Below are 18,416 nucleotides of genomic sequence, written 5' to 3' on the forward strand. Positions count from 1 at the left end.
CCTGACCTCAGATCAGTATTCTCATTTGCTAAAGGGGATGTAACACACACTTCCTTGTGTTATGACAGGAATATAGTAACAGGTTTTCAACTAAATAGAAGTCCTTATAAACAGACTTAGCCAAATTTATACTACTTTTATGTTTGTGGGTGTGTGTGTGTTTGATTTTTTTCTGTATAAAATTATCACATGACATTTCACAAGACTTAAATATTAATAATAGGGAAATAGGTTACAATTCATTCCTTATGACAAATTGGACTCCTGAGTTTTGTAACAGTAAGTCAATCCTGCCACATGCTCATCTAGTTTCCAAGGTATGTGAGCCTGTCTTCAACAAGCAACACAGAACACCAGCACACGCAGTTCTGATTCATCAGGAAGTACAACCCTCAAATGCCTGGTTTCCAGGTCTTCCTAGAAGTCCTACTGAGCAGAGAGATCTTTCCCAAGGCTCAGTTTGTAAGGCATGCCATCCACTCACCCCAGTAAGCACTTTCACTTCATTCCACACATTAACTTGGGACACGGGGAGACTACCCGGTGCCTCAAAGCCTCAATCAAACTAAGGTTTGTTTGTGTCTTTTGTCAAATAGATCTGAGAAGCTGCCAACCATGACATCCAACACTGCATCTGTACTACTGTTACTGTGGAGGACAGAATCCTGTACACAGTCCATTTTCCTCTACGAAATGGGACATGTTGCAGCCATCTTTCAGACGTCAGTACTGGTTAAAACTTTGTTTTCCCTGAAACTCTGGTATGTTACCACCTTTCTGACAACGAGAATCACTTAACTGTTCTGTTATTCTGAGAGCCTGAAGTCAAATTTGAATCTCAATTACAAAATTCATGTTGACCATTATGGTGATATTTATGTGTTTTTTGTTTTCCTTGATCCTGATTTCCAAATTTTGCCTTTCTGTTATTATTTTATTATGTGGTCATTGAGTTTTTGTTAGTATTGTTTTGTAAGTAGCTACCAATGCTTTGTGAAAAGAGTCACAATACATATAGATTTAAGTACTTCATCTTTTTTTTTTTTTTTAGAAAGAGTGAGAGAGAGAGAATTTTTTTTAATTTTTTTTTTTTTTTTTTTTTTTTTAGTTTTTGGCATACACAACATCTTTGTTTGTATGTGGTGCTGAGGATCGAACCCAGGCCGCACACATGCCAGGCGAGCGCGCTACCGCTTGAGCCACATCCCCAGCCCCAAGAACTTCATCTTAAGATGCCGAAATAGCACCTGCATGTGTATTTGTGTTTGCAATCCTACCGTTCACTTCTTGGTCATCTTGAGGTTCCTCCATGCAGTACACCTGGAATGAATCAATGACATCTTCCTTGTTCATGCTCCAATAAACTGCAATTGTGGTGCTGGTGGCAGAATTTGGTTCCTGAGGTTCTAGTCTAGGAGGCTGTGGAACTGGAATATAGGTACAACTTACTGTAACTAATGATGTGTTTGTTGATTAGCTGCTCTGCAAACCTTACTTACATTTATGGAAAAAAATCAAACAAAATAGAAATACATGGAGTTCCTGTTTCCAACACCCAACCTCAATTATAATCACTGTTATACAACAATCACTGTTACAGTTGAGTATGTATTCCTCCATAATGTTTTCTATGCAGTTTATATGTGCACATATAATACACAAAATGGGTCCCAAACTGGGATCACTGGATAATACTCTTCTGTAGTCCTATATTTGAAGCAATAAAAATACAGGTTAGAAGATATATCAAATGAAATAGTTTTCCTTTAAAATAAAAAGCATTCCTTTGCTAGATAACCAATGCTATATTGTTCTATAGCAAGACAGAGTCTAACTGGGGCTCGGTGGTGCATGACTATAATCCTCCCACCCTCAACCCCACCAGCTCGGGAGGCTGAGACAGGAAGATCTCAAGTTCAAAGGCAGCCTCAGCAAAAGCGAGACACTAAGCAACTCAGTGAGACCCAGTCTCTAAATAAAATACAATAGGGCTGAGGACGTGGTTCAATGGCTGAGTATCCCTGGGTTCAATCCCTGGTACCTCCCCAACCAAAAATATGGAGTCTACATTCATAATATACAGACCATTGAAAACCTTTGTAGAAGGAGTTGAAATATATTCAAGGCTGAAAAAAATATCAAAATACACTTTCTGAAACTACGATCCCATGTTTTCTTTCCAATATAGCTATGATGGCTGATTTTTAAAAAATTTATATATAAAAATTACATAGGAAAAAAAAGTCCTATATTAATTGAATCCGGTATAAGTTTTAGACATAGTATAATTTTGTTATTCTGAATTTAAAGACAATAATATTCTCAAGTGTTTTACTAGGGATTTTAAAAAGTTTGTAATTATTCATATTAAGCCTTAATGATATAAATAATACCATAAATCAAGCTCTATGCAACTCTCTTCTAAAATTTATGACAAAACATTGAACATATTTTATAAGTTAGGGGAAAAAGCTATTCCCATAGTTAAAAAAAAAATATATCATGTTTTAAATTTTGTGTGTGTGTGTGTGTGTGTGTGTGTGTGTTTTCCTCAGCCAACTATTTTCTGAGAGATAAGTTTACTGAAATAAGATGGACCAAATTTCAAAAGAGAAATTTATTGAAAGTTGACACAAAAGGAAAACAAAGTTTAGTTCAATAAGAAGGTTAAAATAAGAAAAAAAATAAGTGGATCTAAAGAATGTAACAAAAAGATAAATTGAAAAGATTCATTCAAGATAAAGAGCTGAAGAATACATAGTTATAAAAAATGAGAAACAGGATAGAAAAAATGGTGTAGTTCATAGGCTTCAGAGCAGAGAGGCTGGCCAGATCCCCACTTACTAACTACATTATCTTAGCCTCAGTTTCCCCAGCTTTAAAATGAGAAAACCATCACCTCCTAGGACTGTTGTAAGAAGCAGGATATTGTGTATGGAGTGCTTAACAAATACGCCCAACACATAACCAGTGGTGACTGGTTCATGAAGGCAAGATGGCCTTGGCAGAAATGCAGCACATGAAGGGAAGAGGCAGGAATTTCCCATAGATGGAAGTTGAACCTGGGCCAGCACCTGGTAAATCATGGCAGCCACAGAGGGAAGACCTGCTGAGGCCCACCTGGAGAGCCCCACCCCAAAGGCTGGCAGTGGTTCAGAGACACTTACACTATCTTTGACTTCATTGTTTTGTCTTCCCCACAGAAAATCTGTGTCTCATGCTACAGAAGCCCATCCAGACAGACAGTTCAGTAAATCCTCGTGTTACCTAGGTTTACGGAAGAGATGAACAGAATGCTACAAATATTGTCCATTGCCTTTGAAGCAGTTCTAGGGAACTCCTTGAGGCATGAGCAATGAAAATGCTCTCCGGTTTCTTTCTATGAATTGCACATTCATCTACATTTGCTTTTTAAAATGGGTAATATCTTTTTACTCTTCTCTCTTGGGCAACTAAACAAACTTAAAACAGATAATTGGTCCTTCCAAAATTACCTAATTTTAAGAAAGAAACAGATATAGGAAATTAAAGCATGTAAACTAGAAATAATCTTGTTCCTAATGTTCTCCTACCCCCCAAATAATTAAAGTGAAAACACTTTTTCAAAAATAGAAAATACTTTCACTTTTCAAAGTATTATAAGATGAAAAGAGGAATATGGATATTTCATAAATGTGATCTAATAATGGCTGGATTTGCAATTCCTATGTGGCAAATGAACATCAAAGACCCAGATTTTTTTTATGTTAGTAATTCCCTTTACACTTTTGTAGTGATGAACTTGAATAAGTGTGTTGACAAAAACAAAAACATCAGAACAAAATGGAAGCAGAGGGCTTCTTTACCAGAAGATAAGGTACTGGACAGAGGAATCACCGCATGGATTCCTTCTGTCTGATGGGATGTGCCCATAAAGAGCTGTCACACACAGAGAGATAAGCATTAGTCAATTTGGACTTCAGTACCTGTGACCAAATACAGTTTTCTGCTCAACTTCACTTCCAAAAAGCCTCCAGGAGAGCAGCACTATTCACAATAACCAAGAGGTGGAAGTCACCCAAGTGTCTATCAATGGAAGGATATATAGATGAATGGACAGATGGACCATGAGCAAAGTGTGGTATATACAAACAAAAAAATGTCATTCTATCTTATAAAGTTATGACACATGATACAAAATGAATGAACAGCAGGATAATATGCTAAGTGAAATAAGCAAATTATAAAGAGATAAATTACTATATATGATTTCATCTATATGAGGTTCCTAGAGTAATCAAATTCATAGAAACAGAAAGTAGAAAGGTGATTTCCAGGGGCTGGAGGAATGAGGGGAATAGGGAGTTGATGTTTAGTGAGTATAGAGTTTAAGTTTTGCAAGATGAAGAGTTTTGGAGGTAATGGTGGAAAAGTGATACGAACGTAATTAATGACACTGACCTGTACAAATAAAAATGGCTGAGGTGATAAATTTTATGTCATGTATATTTAATTGCAGACTTAAAAAAAAAAATCCTAGGAGTCAGAGTCAAGGAACGCTAGCTATCACTAATCCCCGTCTATCTCCTTTCTCACAGCAGTGCATTCACTCACTCTGCCTCTGTACTACTGGGCTAAGACTCTAAAGCCAAAGTCCCCATGACCCTCCCAACCAACCGCATAATTTTGGAAAATACATTGCTCCATTCCTCTCTTTTCTCATCCAACAAGTGGGAATATCAACAAAGGTTGATATCAACCCCTGGGGCTGTTGTGAGATTAGGTAGTTGGCTATGCTCAACAGTCTCTATAGTACTCGGCCTCCTGCAAGTTATAGAGCACATGCTAGGATCTGCTCATTCTCATGGTACAGCCCCGTGTTTCCTCATTCTATCTGCTTAGTTTGGGTATGGTGTCATCAGATTAGCTTTTCAGGTACATGTGAGGACTTTAAGGTGAGAGTTGTCATTGGTCACAAAACAACTCTACTTAGGAGCAAGTCACCCCGGGCTCCAGTTCTGTGAAGCAGACACACAAAGCAGCATTGATCACTCAGAGATGAGTCTCCTCCACAGAGGGGTTAGAACCTCAGGGACTACACAGTGCACTTTCTGAGTTAATCATTAATCCTTTGTGATAATGTAGCCCTAAAATATCCATCAAAAGTTCAAAAGTATGTTTTCTAAATGAACAACAGCATTAAAAAAAAAAAAACTTAAAAGCAAAAGATCTTTTGCGTTAATCAGAATTTCTTAGTCTGCGATCACTATTCTAGTTTAATGCCTCTGAAAGTTATTACAAGAAAACACCCTTTTTGTTCTGAGACATTTTGAAAGAAAATTCTTTGGGCTAAATAACTGAAATCTTCACTTTATAAAGAGTTGTTCGGGTTTGACTTTTTTTGTGTGCTGCAGGGGGCTGTTTGATATTTTGTTTTTTTAAAGACTCAGTAGTCTTTTACTAGTTCCTAAGCTAAAACTTGCTACAGGAATGAAAGTGAATTGCCAATTTAAATATGACTGCCATCTTTAAAGTAGCTTTGGAAGAATATAGAATCTTTTAAGAAAAGCACCTGAGCACATTGTACAGTAAGTGAAAGTCAGTAACTCAAAACATGGTAGCTTTGAGAAATCTAAATAAGTTTCATTGTCTTGTTTGTTAAAATAGCACATTAAAAAATATTTTGAAGAGTCGGCAGGATGCTCCTGACAGCTGAGTGGGAAGTTCCTGGCTACAGACCACGATGCTGAGCTGTTACTTCTCTCAGCTAATCTGTTGAGTTAAAAAAAAAAAAATAGGAAAAAGAACTGAATTGAAGACGGGGAAGCTACTCATAAAGAAAAAATCAGTTCAATGCTTATGAAAATATTTGATTCCTTTTTCCATCTATACCCTGTTACTGGTATGAAATAAATAATTCTTTTACAAAGAGGGAAAGAAATCCTATTTTCAAAAGGAAGAGAAGAGAGAGAGAGAGAGAGAGAGAGAGAGAGAGGACCCTGGTTCCAGGCCTTCTTCCTCTTGCCTCCTCTAACCCAACACAGTCATAAAGCTTCAAATGAAAATGCAGTTTATCACTAAAATGGGATGATGGTCTCATGCTTTATTTCAGAGTCTAGCTTTAAATTTTACAATAAACAGTTTTCTTTTTCCAGTTATACAGAATAAACAAGCAAAAGCTGCCAGATTTCATCAAGGTAACTAATATATTAAAATGCTTACCAGCCACTTGCTTTAACATCTGGTCACTCCTTGCTGAACTGTCATCATAATGTTCAAAAAGTGAAAACGCAGCAGGAATGTTCTCTAATGAAGCCGTGCTCTCTACTGCAGAAAGCAACCTACCAGGGGACAGATGAGTATTAACAAACAGGATGACAGCAGAAAACAATTTTTCAAAATGAAGCTGGTGTTGGTAGAGCCCCCAGTATCCAAAAAGGATATAAATAATTTTAGAGTCTGAAAATACGTATCTAATATCTACTAACTCTTAGGGTTCTTAGGCTACTGTTAATACTGAAAATTTTCTTTCTATATCCTCAAATTTGAAAAAAAAAGTCAATCAAAATATACATTCTTAATTTTTTCCTATAAAAATTATCCTAAAAATTACTTAATTTTAATGATTATCTTATTTCCTAAAGGATATCAAAGTTCAGAGCCTGTCTGGAGACTTCATACTGGTTGTATGTAAGTTTGTTCTGCATCCTCCATCTTCCATTCTAAGCTTCAAGTCATTAAGTCATTCAAAAAATGTTGTTCACCTACTATGTGCCAGACACTGTACTAAGAACTGAGGATACAGCTTACCATTCTTCAAAGACCAAACAAGCCACAGTTTATAGAGATATATGGCTTTTATGGACTCAAGCCCCCCCATAGGAGGAAAGCCATGTAATGCTAACTCAGCGTTTGTATCTAGGTGAAATATGGATTTTAAAAACAAACAAAAACAGGTTAACTATGAAGGGGAAAAAAGGCAAGGAGAGTTTGCAAAAGAATTTGTCTTTAGTACGAGGGGACTCAAATGGAATAGGAGCTCTCCTCTGTATACTCTCTCACACAAGCTTGGGAACTCTCTTCCAGCAACTGTCTATTTTGAGGAGCTGCATCAGTTTCATTCCCATGGACTCTGCAGTTTTCCCTACTACAGACGTACCTCAAGAGCTTAGCACTTGCTTCTAGAATGTTCTCCTCCCAGATACTTGCATAGCTCTTTCCTTCACTTAACTAAGATCTCTTTTCTAATGTCTCCACAGAGGCCACTGCTAATATGGCATGGTCTACCCTGTTCAGCTCTCCTCTTTGTTTCCTCAAAGTTATCACAACCCTTTTGTTTTTCACCTGTCAACTTTACCAGAATATATTCTACATGCAGAAAAGGAATGGTTTATCACTGTGCGGTAATGCATTACTTAGCACATAGTAGGCATTTAATAAATATGTTTTGGATAAATAAGAGGCCAGTAATTTCATTTGGGGGAGAATACCAGGATCTCAGGGATGGTGATTTGGGGTCAGCATAAGGAGAAAAGATTATGAAGTATTTAAAGAGTGTCTTGTATGCTTACAATTGCTGGACACCACAAAATTTACTACCACTTGATTTAGGGGAGATGGTTCCAGTAGGGACTTCAAAGAGGAGGCTGACATTTAAGCTGGGTGTTAAAGAATGAGCAGGTGTTTCCCAAGCAGGAAAGGAGTAAGCATATTGCAGATAGAAGAGGAGCATGAACAATGGGTTGGAGAGGTAAGAGAGTATGGCACACTTGAGGGCGGGGGGCACCTTGGGAATCCCTGGGAGTTGGAAAGTAAAGACAGAGATGACATGGGAAGGTGGCTTGTGGCTTGACTGTGAGGATCCTTTCATACCCACCAAGAGTTACAATTTTATCTTTTAAGGCAGGAAGAGCCACAGAACTGTTTATGCCAGGGAAGCTTAGAAGAAAACCCTGGCAAGCACTGAGGAAAGACCAGCCCCAGTAGACAAAAGAGGCAATGAGATTGGTTGGGAGGACCCCACAATGGTCCAGGTGAGGGAAGATAAAACAAGCCTAAATTAAAGCTTTGGCAATACAGAGGGTGGAAACAGAGACACAGAATTAACAAAAAAAGATGACCTGTATGCACACTAAGCCCTCTCAAAATGCAGAATTTTTTGTAGCACAAAAGCTCTGATTGCAGAAAAATAAGTTTACCTTTATGCACTGAACTGTTCAATTTTAACATCAGCATATGAAAGGGCAAGTAGACTTTTTTTTTAATAAGTAGGCCCTACAATGGCTGTGACTCTCTTTCTTTTTCATTATTATAATACAAAAGAGCAAAATGGAACAAAAATACATCCCCTTAACAGAACAGCATTTTCTAAGCAAATGTGTTTTTCAAGATATGCAAATGCTGAGTCTAAATATGCTTGACAGCATTCCTTAATTTAAGCATTTTTAGTGTTAAGAAAAATCATTTAATATACAAGCACTGTCTTTAGAGATATAATATGAAAGGAAGGAGAAAAAGTAGCAAGGTAAAATAAGCTAGATACTTAGTACTTCTTATAGAAAGGAACTCCCAGAACATTGCAACTTAGGGAAGAAGTCCTCAGGGACATGGAAGGTGTGTGTGTGTGTGTGTGTGTGTGTGTGTGTGAACATGTGTGTGAACATGTGTGTGTGCACAGGTTAATAGGACTTGAATTGCTCATATGTCTTCCCCGAGTCCAGAATTTTGTTGTCTTTTGCCTACAGAAAAATAATGATTATTCCAAGTACATACTACTACTTAGGTAACATGCAGCTTTAGTAAAGATTAATTCATTGTCAATGGGACAATGAAACAGAAATTAATTAAAATGACACATAGATTAACAAATTTAAGCTCAAAACCAAAGAAATGGTGTTTGGTATTAAATGGTTGTCAATTCATATTAGCAATGTTCTAATGTTTAGAAAAGTGGAAAACATTCCATAGCAGTTTTAAGGTAAAAAGCCTTTGCAAATTTTCATACCTTGAAACTTTCATTTTCATACTTTCACCAAATTGTCTTACCAATCATCATCTTCCATGAACAGATGAAATATAAATAATCAAATGTGCATCCATACTATTCAGTGTGCATGGAATGGCACTATGCATCTGCACATTTAAAATTATATTGAAAAAAAAATACGAGGCTCAACCAGTAAGAAAGATCTCAGGCCTCAACAAGGAAAAAAAAAAGAGAAAGGGGTCAGATCAGTACAAGAATTTCAATGCCAGATGCAAAAGAGAAACACGAGGGCTGAGATGTAGCTCAGTGGTAAAGTGCTGGCCTAGCATGCGGAAGCTCTGAGTTCCATCCCCAGCACTGGGGGAAAAAAGTGTAGGGGGGGTGAGGCATAAACATAAATCCAGTGTTATGTTTTTATGACATTTTTAAATTTCTTGTTGAGTGTTTTGCCTTTCAGAAGAATGAAGAATCTCTTAGACTGATTGTTAAGAACACCAACAAAACCAAACAAAATCGAAAGAGGAAGATTCATTTAGGTTAGCTGAGCAGAAAGAGAAGATAAATGCATGACTATCTTTTGAAGAGAAAATGAGAGAACATGCCATTAAGATTACGTAAGTCGTAAAATTATTCAAGGCAGATATGGATGATTTCTTCACATTCTCATATTTAACCAATAAGTCTAGGTAGCTACAAAACTTTTTGTATGCAGTGACAGGAAAGATGGTGTAGACTGGGATGAAAATACAGAATACATCTTGAGGAAGCAGTTAAAAATCTACATTATGATAATTGTTATTTAACTAAAGCACATGCAATTTTCTTTCAAAGCTGTCATTTAGCTTTTAAAAGCACTGTGTCTAAAAGTGAGAATCCAGTAGCTCACTAAATGTATTTTTTAATTGGCAGCTTGTTTCCTATAAAGCATCAAAATATTAAATGTAAAGCATCCAGTCATGCTATTCTCAGTCACCACTACATTGTGCCATGTTTTATATACCTTTCATTGATTTCCTCAAATGACTTGGAGAAGGGAGGAGGAAGGGAGGGAGAGAGAGAAAGAAAGAGAGAGAGACTAATTAACAACAAAAAGAATAACCAAGCAACAGCATTAAGATCACACCTGTTGGAATATCATTACCCCTCAGCTTCTCAGATGCTAGTTCTCTTTGGGCTTTAGCCTGGGCAGCAGGGAAATCAGTGCTCAGAAGGGGGGTCAGGCATAGGGCAAAGACAAGGATGGAGGGGCTTTAGTTAGCAGTTTGCCTCTGCTCTCTCTGATCAGCAAGACTGGCAATGGGCTGCTTGTTCTCTGCTTCTCTCTATTTATTAACAAATGGCTTGGCTTCCAGAATAGAAGTCACTGAAGCAAGAAAAATGACTAGAATTTGCTCAACGTAGGATACGTAGCAAAAATGTAATCAGTAGTTATCACTGAGTGACACCTTCTCTGTGCTTTTGTGTATTTTCCAATTTTTCTAGAATGAATATTTATCACTTTTATAAGCAAGAAAAAAATACTTTTTTCCCAATTTATTCTTCTAGAGAGAAGGAAATAATCTTATCAAACAAAGATAAGGTCCTCAGGGAACACAAAAACTTTATTAATGTTATGCTTCCTAAAAGGTACTTGCCTTAATTAAAAATACATCAACCTAATGATTTCAGTTCTCCTTTGAGTATGGCCATGTCCACTAGACTCAAATTTGTCAAAATCATACTGTGCCAAAACCTTCTTCAAGTGTTCCTGGAGGCAAATCAAACACTTAACATTTCTCCATTTTGCCTCATATGATCTCCAAACTTTTACTAGATAGTTAGGAAGAGAGAGAACTTTTAAATGAAAGGTCCATCATCAAATGATGCTTTTTTCCTGTTCCACAATTAGGTTTGGGATCACCCCCTGGGAAAACATCTCCATTACTCCTGATTAATCCTGGTCCCATGGGGAGCCAGTGTCTTACTGAATATTCTAGGGAATTATGAGGACCTCTGTGGTGCAAAATTGAGAAGCACCCAAGGGAATCTCCCTGTCCACAGTTGCTTGCTTGAATTAAAGAACTCTGTTCTCAGGAAGCCCCTTGGAAAAACACCACCATATTATTTAAGAGGGTACCACAATTTATGTCAGCCTTTTTCATCTAAAAGTGTGTACCAAAATGTTACTCTCAACTATTAGCTGAGGCTCAGAGGGAATGGTTTATATGAGAGGCTACCTCAGATTAGATAGAGATGAGGACAGGCCTGGGGGTCAGCATGAAGATGTCAGACAGCAGGAGATTGGATTAGCCCTCTGAGAAGTTGGAAGGCTACTTTCTCTCCCTCTTAGATGGAGACCCTTCTAGTGTGACAGCATGGAATGATGATACTGTGGCCCAACTCCATGCATTTTGGCCATATCTAAGCATTAGGGCTTTTATGATTGGCAGAGCCTTTTCTATAGATACCATGCTTCCCCAAATAATTTTTTTAAGTTCTGGAATTATATAAACCCTACACTAAGATATAAATGATCTAAAGGAATATTGAAAGATGAAGTTTTAAAAGCACATTCGTGTCAGAGTGTGCACCAGGTGCCTGTTTTACTTGGCACTTACTGTCAGGAAAACAGTCTCATCCAGCTCCTCTGCTTCCCTCACAATGGTCTCCAGGGTGTCCTTGGCAGTGTCCATGCTCTGCAGAAAGTGGACCATCTGGTCATGCAGGAACTCCATCTTCTTTTTCTTCACTTCCTCAAAGCTCTGGGCTTTCTCATCATACTGTGCCAAAACCTTCTTCATCATTTCCTCATTCTGTTCTTCTAGTCTTTTCTCATTCTTGTTACAGTTTTCCTAGGGGAAAAAATCAAAACCATTTCTGAATGAAACAAGAAGTACATATTTTTTTCTTTTTTAAGAGTTAACCTCTGGCATTCTGATCAAAGAATCAAACATTAAGGGCACAGTCTAAATTTCCAACTACCAACTTCCTTTGCCATAATTAGCTTTGCAATAGAAATATTATTGACATTATCCTTACAAATAACTTGTAATAACTTTTTAAAAAATATTTTTAGTTGTTGATAGACCATTTACTTATTTACTTATTTATATGTGGTGCTGAGAATCGAACCCAGTGCCTCACACATGCTAGGCGAGCACTCTACCACTGAGCCACAACCCCAGCCCTAACTTGTAATAACTTTTTTTTTTATTGGTTGTTCACAACATTACAAAGCTCTTGACATATCATATTTCATACATTAGATTGAAGTGGGTTATGAACTCCCAATTTTACCCCAAATGCAGATTGCAGAATCACGTCAGTTACACATCCACATTTTTACATAATGCCCTATTAGTAACTGTTGTATTCTGCTATCTTTCCTATCCCCTACTATCCCCCCTCCCCTCCCCTCACATCTTCTCTCTCTACCCTTGTAATAACTTTTAAACACTGAAATACAAAGAGAGAAAGAAGGAAAGAGAGAGAGAAAAAAGGAAGGAAGGGAAAGCGGGAGAGGGAAGGAGAAAGAAAATATTTGTCTGTAAGTCTACCTAGTGGGTAGGTAATATTTCTACCCACTACCTGCATTCCACAGATAAAACTTGAAAATAAAAATGGCCTGGCAGTGAGGGAGGATCACGGGCTGTCAGGTGGGGCAGAGGGGTTAGTGTACTCTACTAATATGAAAACATGAGTGAGCGAGCTGCCAGGGTATGGAAAAGGGTCCTACATTCTCAAATGTTCTCCAGGGGAGGGGCAGCTCCCACTCTCTCCAGGGAGTGGGAGAGACTTTATTGTCTATCCAGATCCTCCCCAGATACCTGGCTATCCTCAATGCCAGGGCCACTGATAAGGTAAACATATAATTCACTGCCTACAAGGGACCCATGGGGAATGAGACAGTAAAACAAGTATTAAGTGTTCACTGATCTACAATAACAGAGCAGGGGAACTGTACAGCATTCTCCTACAAGGGCCTTGGGCCAACTCTGCCACTCCTGATCGACAAGTAAGGGTGATCTGGACCATCTCAGTGCAAGGATGGTGCATTTCTACCCTCCCCCTTCAGTATGGGGACAGAAGCCAGCATCCAGGAGAATGTGAACTCATCAGTGACAGTTGTACCAGAGAGGCCATCATTGGCCCACAGTATGGGGCTCTTGGACGGTGATGTAGAGCATTTATGCAAGGCTAAGCCAGCAGGGTAAGTAGAGCAATGCTTTACTAACTCTAGGTCTCAGTGTCTTCTCTATAAAATGGAAATAATAATAATAATAATGATGATAATGATGATAATGATAATAATTCCTATTTCATATGGTTATTGTGAGGATTAAATTAGGTAAAGCATGTGAAGCATTTGCTCCATTATAGTAAGTGCCCATTAATGTGTACCTGTTTTTAGGGACTAATCTTATCCTCAGGCAGGAAGTAGTCTGACTTCACACAGAGGGAAGACTCACTTGTAAAGAAATAAAATCAACCGTGGCAAACAACACACACAAACCCAAATTCAGATAATTTTGGATCATTTACTTGTGATAGAGTAAAAGGGATTATGTTAACTTACCTCAACAGCATTAAAAAAGGATTCTATCTCACTAACAAAGGCTTCTATCCTCAAGGACTTCTCTTGTAAATTTTCAAGAAATTCTGCCAACTGAACCTAAAGAAAGGAATTAAAATATCTTTAATATACAACATTTCAAAAAAGAGCTCTAAGCAGCAGACTCGAATTTCCTTATAAATTTAATATATTTGATAGAGATTTACTATGCCATAATCACTAACAAATCAATCTTTGAATTATTTATGCTGCTTTATTTAAATTGACTACATAATCTTGTCTGAAAACAATTAAAAGGTTTGTGACAGAGAATCCCAAAGCAACTGTAGATAGTTTATCTTCTAATGAAAAAAAAATTTTTTTAAACAGACTTCTTTAAAAGCATGTTTGTTTTAGTGAACTCTGGATCTTAATGCTTTCTCTTAAGGCCTTGATTTTATACATTCTGACATATCAGCCCTTTTGCTAAAATGTTCCAATATATCTGAGTAGTTTCCTTCACATTCTGCACCAAGGGCCTCAGGTGTGCCTAGAAGTCCTGAGCCTGCAAAGGTGATCAGAGTCTAGCATATCAAATAATGCAAACCATGTGCTAAAAGGACCTAAAAGTTCTAAAGACCTTCAAAGGGTTGAAATACTCAAGAAGGGACAACCAACTAAAAATGTATGGGGTGATGGGGGAAGAGGGTACCTAGTTCAGCTATAGATACACATGTAGCAGCTGAACTTAATTAACAACAAAGCAGAACAACCACTTCAGCTGTCTGAATCACCATCCACAGAATGACAAAGGTAACATTGATGAAGCCTCTTCAGGATCTGGCTTCTACTTTCCTCTATGGTACCTACCTCCAGAACCTTGCAGCCCCCCAAGCTACAGTCAAACAAGCCACATCTTTCCCTCAAATTCTTTCTCACATGTATGCCTTTTGCCTCTGGTATTCTCTAGCTCTAGAATGTGCTCTCTGCACTTGACTGCTAGAAGAGGTCTATCTCATTTAAGGCTTAGCCAAGCATCAGCTTTTAGAGACACCTTCCTCAGCCCTCTCCTTTCTGCCCCACTGTTTGATACCCAGCAGGTTAGTTTCTCAGCACATCAGGGTCTCATAGCCTGTCCTGATACAAGGGACCCACAAGTCCTTCCCATTCCTCTCTTTGTAAAATCCTCATTTTTGATGAGCACCATTCCTGACACAGAACAGGAGGTCAGTGAACACTAAGAAAGAAGAAAAAGAGTGAAGAAAGAAAATGAATATGGACAAAATGTAGGCTGCAATGATGGGGAAGGACTGGGGAGGAAAAGCTAGGACCTGAATCATCAGTCAAAGGAGCCCTCAGTCCCTTGAAGAGACTCAAAATGCAACCCGTAAGATGCTAGAGAATTCTCAAGTTACAACTCTTCCCGATTTATTTTTATTTTTAAAAAGTTGCCAACCAACTTTTAATCTTCATGGCTAGATGAAATGAAGAAAGCCTCCCTGGCTTTTATCAACTGGTTGCCACATTCTCCTGCTCATAGAAAGATAATGGTATTTATAATATGTTTAAGTCAGGAGACACCAGATCTCAATATTTTTGAAAATTTTTTAAATTGACAATATTTAGACAATTATTTTTTAGTGTTTAAAATTCATAGATCAATAAAACATACCTAAGAAGGCTGGAAAATCTAGTCTCCTTTCTGCTGAAAGTGTCCAGTATCTGTTAGCAAACAAAACCCAGTGTCGCCACACTTTTACTGGAGCCAATGCATCCAATGTCTAAGATTCCACAGAAGCAATTGCCCCACTCCCTACCCCTACATTTCAACAGGTAAAGTTTCAACAATATATCAACCAGGATAAATGAAACCAATCTCAGACAAGTTGAAAAGGATTAATTTGGTAGGGAAAAAAATGCCAAGATTCTAATGCTATCCTACTTAATCAAAATGAGTCTGACAATTATTTAAATAGTGACCTAACTGGTCATTTTGAGAATCACTTCCATTAGCAAGGAACGGAGCCAAGCAATATGAATACACAGTCAAGAGTATAAGCTCCGGCATCAGACAAACCTGGGTACCAATCCTGGTTTTCTGCCCCATGGCCTTGGGCCAACATCATGATTCTCGGAGCCCATTTTATTACCTTCAAATTAATGACAGTGATAGAGTTATTATGAGGATTAAAAGGCATTCTGCATATTAAAAAATTTAACACAGTGAGTTCTTACTTTTTGTTGTTATTTGTTGCTTTTGAGGTCATTCTGGCTGCTGGGTGGGAATGGATTAAAGAGGCAAGAGCAGGGAGACCAGTTAGAAGGCTGCTGAAAAGTAGATGGGAGCCTTGAAACATAAAGCTGATTTCCAACAGCCTCTCGGGGGAAATGGAGTATTTATAATCACATACATAAGGATATGTGTTGTGGCTGACTTTACCTAGAACATTAGAGTGCTACAGACAGCCAAAAGAATGAAAAGGTTTTACATCTCCAGCACAAATTTTCAAATCAAACAGGAAATATGGAGAAAAATCAGAATTTAAAATCTGTCTTGAGTATTTATATAAAGCTTACATCAAAATTGCTCATGAAATATATATGTGTGTGTATTTTTAAAGGATGATATTATAGATGATAGAAAATAAGTTGTGTTTTATGCTTAAAGGTATATACATATGTATAAATATCTTTTTTGAGATATTGGGAATTGAACCCATTTGCTAGGCAAGCTCTTTATCACAGAGCTACATGCCTAGCCCCCTTTTTAATTTTTATTTTGAGACTGAGTCTCTAAATTGCCCAGGCTGGCCTTGAACTTACAATTCTCCTGCTTCCAACTCCCAGGTAGCTGTGATTACAGTATGCATCCATCTAGTTCCTCAAAGTTGCATTTTTTAAGTTTAAAACTGTTTGGCATTTTTAATGATAGTAGGATAATTGCTATAAGATGACAAGTCTCAAAAGTAGTGACCCTGACCCTATTTTATTTCTTTGTATCCCTAAAACCTAGAAAAAATGCCTGGCACATAGTATATTCCAAATAAAATATCTGAAAAATCAATCTTAACTAAATTCTTGGAGAAGTATTTTTTTCCCTGCAGTGCTGGGATTGAACCCAGGGCCTTGCACATGCTAAACAAGTGCTCTACCACTGATCTACACCCTCAGCCCAAAAGTATTCTTAGTTTGTTTTCAGTCTTAACTATTCTGCATAAAGATGAGTTATCAAATGTTGTATTGTGTTTGTTTTATTTTGTTTTGCAGTACTGGGAACTGAACCTAGTGACACTCTTATCACTGAACTGCATCCCCAGACCTTTTATTTTATTTTTTATTTTGAAACAGCGTCTCAGTAAGACACTAAGGTTACATCTCACTAAGACACTAAGGTTGCCCAGGATGCCCTCAAACTTGTGATCCTCCTGCCTCGGCCTCCCAAGTAGCTGGGATTATAGGCATGCCCACTGTGCCCAGTTTATTGGTCATTTTTTTTTAAGAAAATGTGAAAACAAACTGTATATATATTATCATTTGTATGCTTTGAAATTGACTTACTTTAACAGCACTTATAGCTGTATCTAGAGTTGAAACCTCATGGTCTTTGTGGGTGTCAAAAACCTTGTCCATTGCAGAAATTGGGCTTTTGCAGGTGTAGCAATATGAGTCAATCTGGGACTTCTTTGCTTCCTTTTGTGCCTTCTCGGTTACTAAATCTGATGATAACTGTTCTTGTTCTCTTCCCTCTCTGCCCAACTCTTTCTGTTCAGCAGACATACTTTGTTCCACCTCACTAACAAATTCACATTTCCCGATGTGTTCTAATGATTCCTTTCCTTGAGATAACGCATCTCCAGGTGTGGATTCTGTATACAGTTCTTCTGATAAAACATCTTGACTAACCACTTCATAACTGAGGGATTCAGCAAAATCATACTCATCCTGCACAGGACTACCACGGGGTCTCTCTTCACATGGCTCAGGTGGGACCTGTACTTTAGGTTCTTCCTGTAGTGTTTCTTGAACATAAGTGGTGCCAGATGCACATTCTTCCTCTGGGAAGGACACTTGTATTGGAACATTCAGGCTGACCTCTGCACTTGCATTTCCTGCCTCATTACCCTGACTGCTCGGCTCATCTACACTCTGCAGAACATGATGGGTATCTTCAAATGGAACTGCATAGCTTATCTTCTGGGTGACCACTCTGACTTCCTCAGTGACAGGAGCTTTGCTCTGCATGGCTACAATCATCAAGGGCTACCACAAGGTCTACTGTTTCTTCTTCCCTGTAAAAAGTCTTCCTATCTTCTTCCAGACTCTTCTCCCCCAAAATAGTTCCAGAATTTCCCCCAATTTCCCCTTCTGAAGTTCTCAGTTGGTATGAATCATCCTTACCAACTGGTTTTTCTTCCAGACCTTGGCCTTGGTCCTTTGGAGTTACAGATGTGTCATGGGGACTGTCATCTTTGAGTATGTACTTCTCAAAATATATTCCTGTGCCATCATCAGTGTCAGAATTTCTGCTTGGAAATGATGCCTCAGACTTCACACTGTCACCTTCAGAAGCTGTCTCCCTTCTTTCTTTTTCTCTCCAACTGCCTCCTTCGTAAAGATCCTTATATAAAAATGCAAGTGCAGGTGGTTCCTCCAGAAGCTCAGGATTAACGGCTTTGGCAGTGGTAGGAAATATCTGGGTTCTTGACAAAACTCCCTTCCTCTTCACCAAATAAAGGAATCCCAGGTGACCTGGAGTCCACATCTCTATTTATGTCCTTTGAAACATTCCCACCAGCTGATTTTTTGGATAACTGAAGACTTTTGCATTTCTGGGTGAGATAATTTGCTGTGGTCCTTTTCCGGGCCATAAAAAACTTTCATCTAATTTCACCAAATCATATTCTGGGGCACTTTCCTGTG

General features: G+C 38.1%; 1 protein-coding gene across 1 annotated transcript in view; it reads right to left on the bottom strand.

Annotated features, from left to right (window-relative positions):
- The window catches only part of CMYA5 (cardiomyopathy associated 5), a 102,708-nt gene that overhangs the window by 26,807 nt on the left and 57,485 nt on the right, over positions 1–18,416 (bottom strand). The window contains 10 exon segments of the mRNA XM_081307427.1: positions 1,278–1,427; positions 6,202–6,320; positions 9,966–9,988; positions 11,563–11,796; positions 13,521–13,616; positions 17,055–17,744; positions 17,746–18,210; positions 18,212–18,298; positions 18,300–18,368; positions 18,370–18,411. Of these exon segments, the coding sequence (XP_081163553.1) occupies positions 1,278–1,427; positions 6,202–6,320; positions 9,966–9,988; positions 11,563–11,796; positions 13,521–13,616; positions 17,055–17,744; positions 17,746–18,210; positions 18,212–18,298; positions 18,300–18,368; positions 18,370–18,411 (1,975 nt within the window).

The sequence above is a fragment of the Spermophilus citellus genome, assembly GCF_964194105.1.
Source record: "Spermophilus citellus genome assembly, chromosome: 1".
NCBI classification, from domain to species: domain Eukaryota; kingdom Metazoa; phylum Chordata; class Mammalia; order Rodentia; family Sciuridae; genus Spermophilus; species Spermophilus citellus.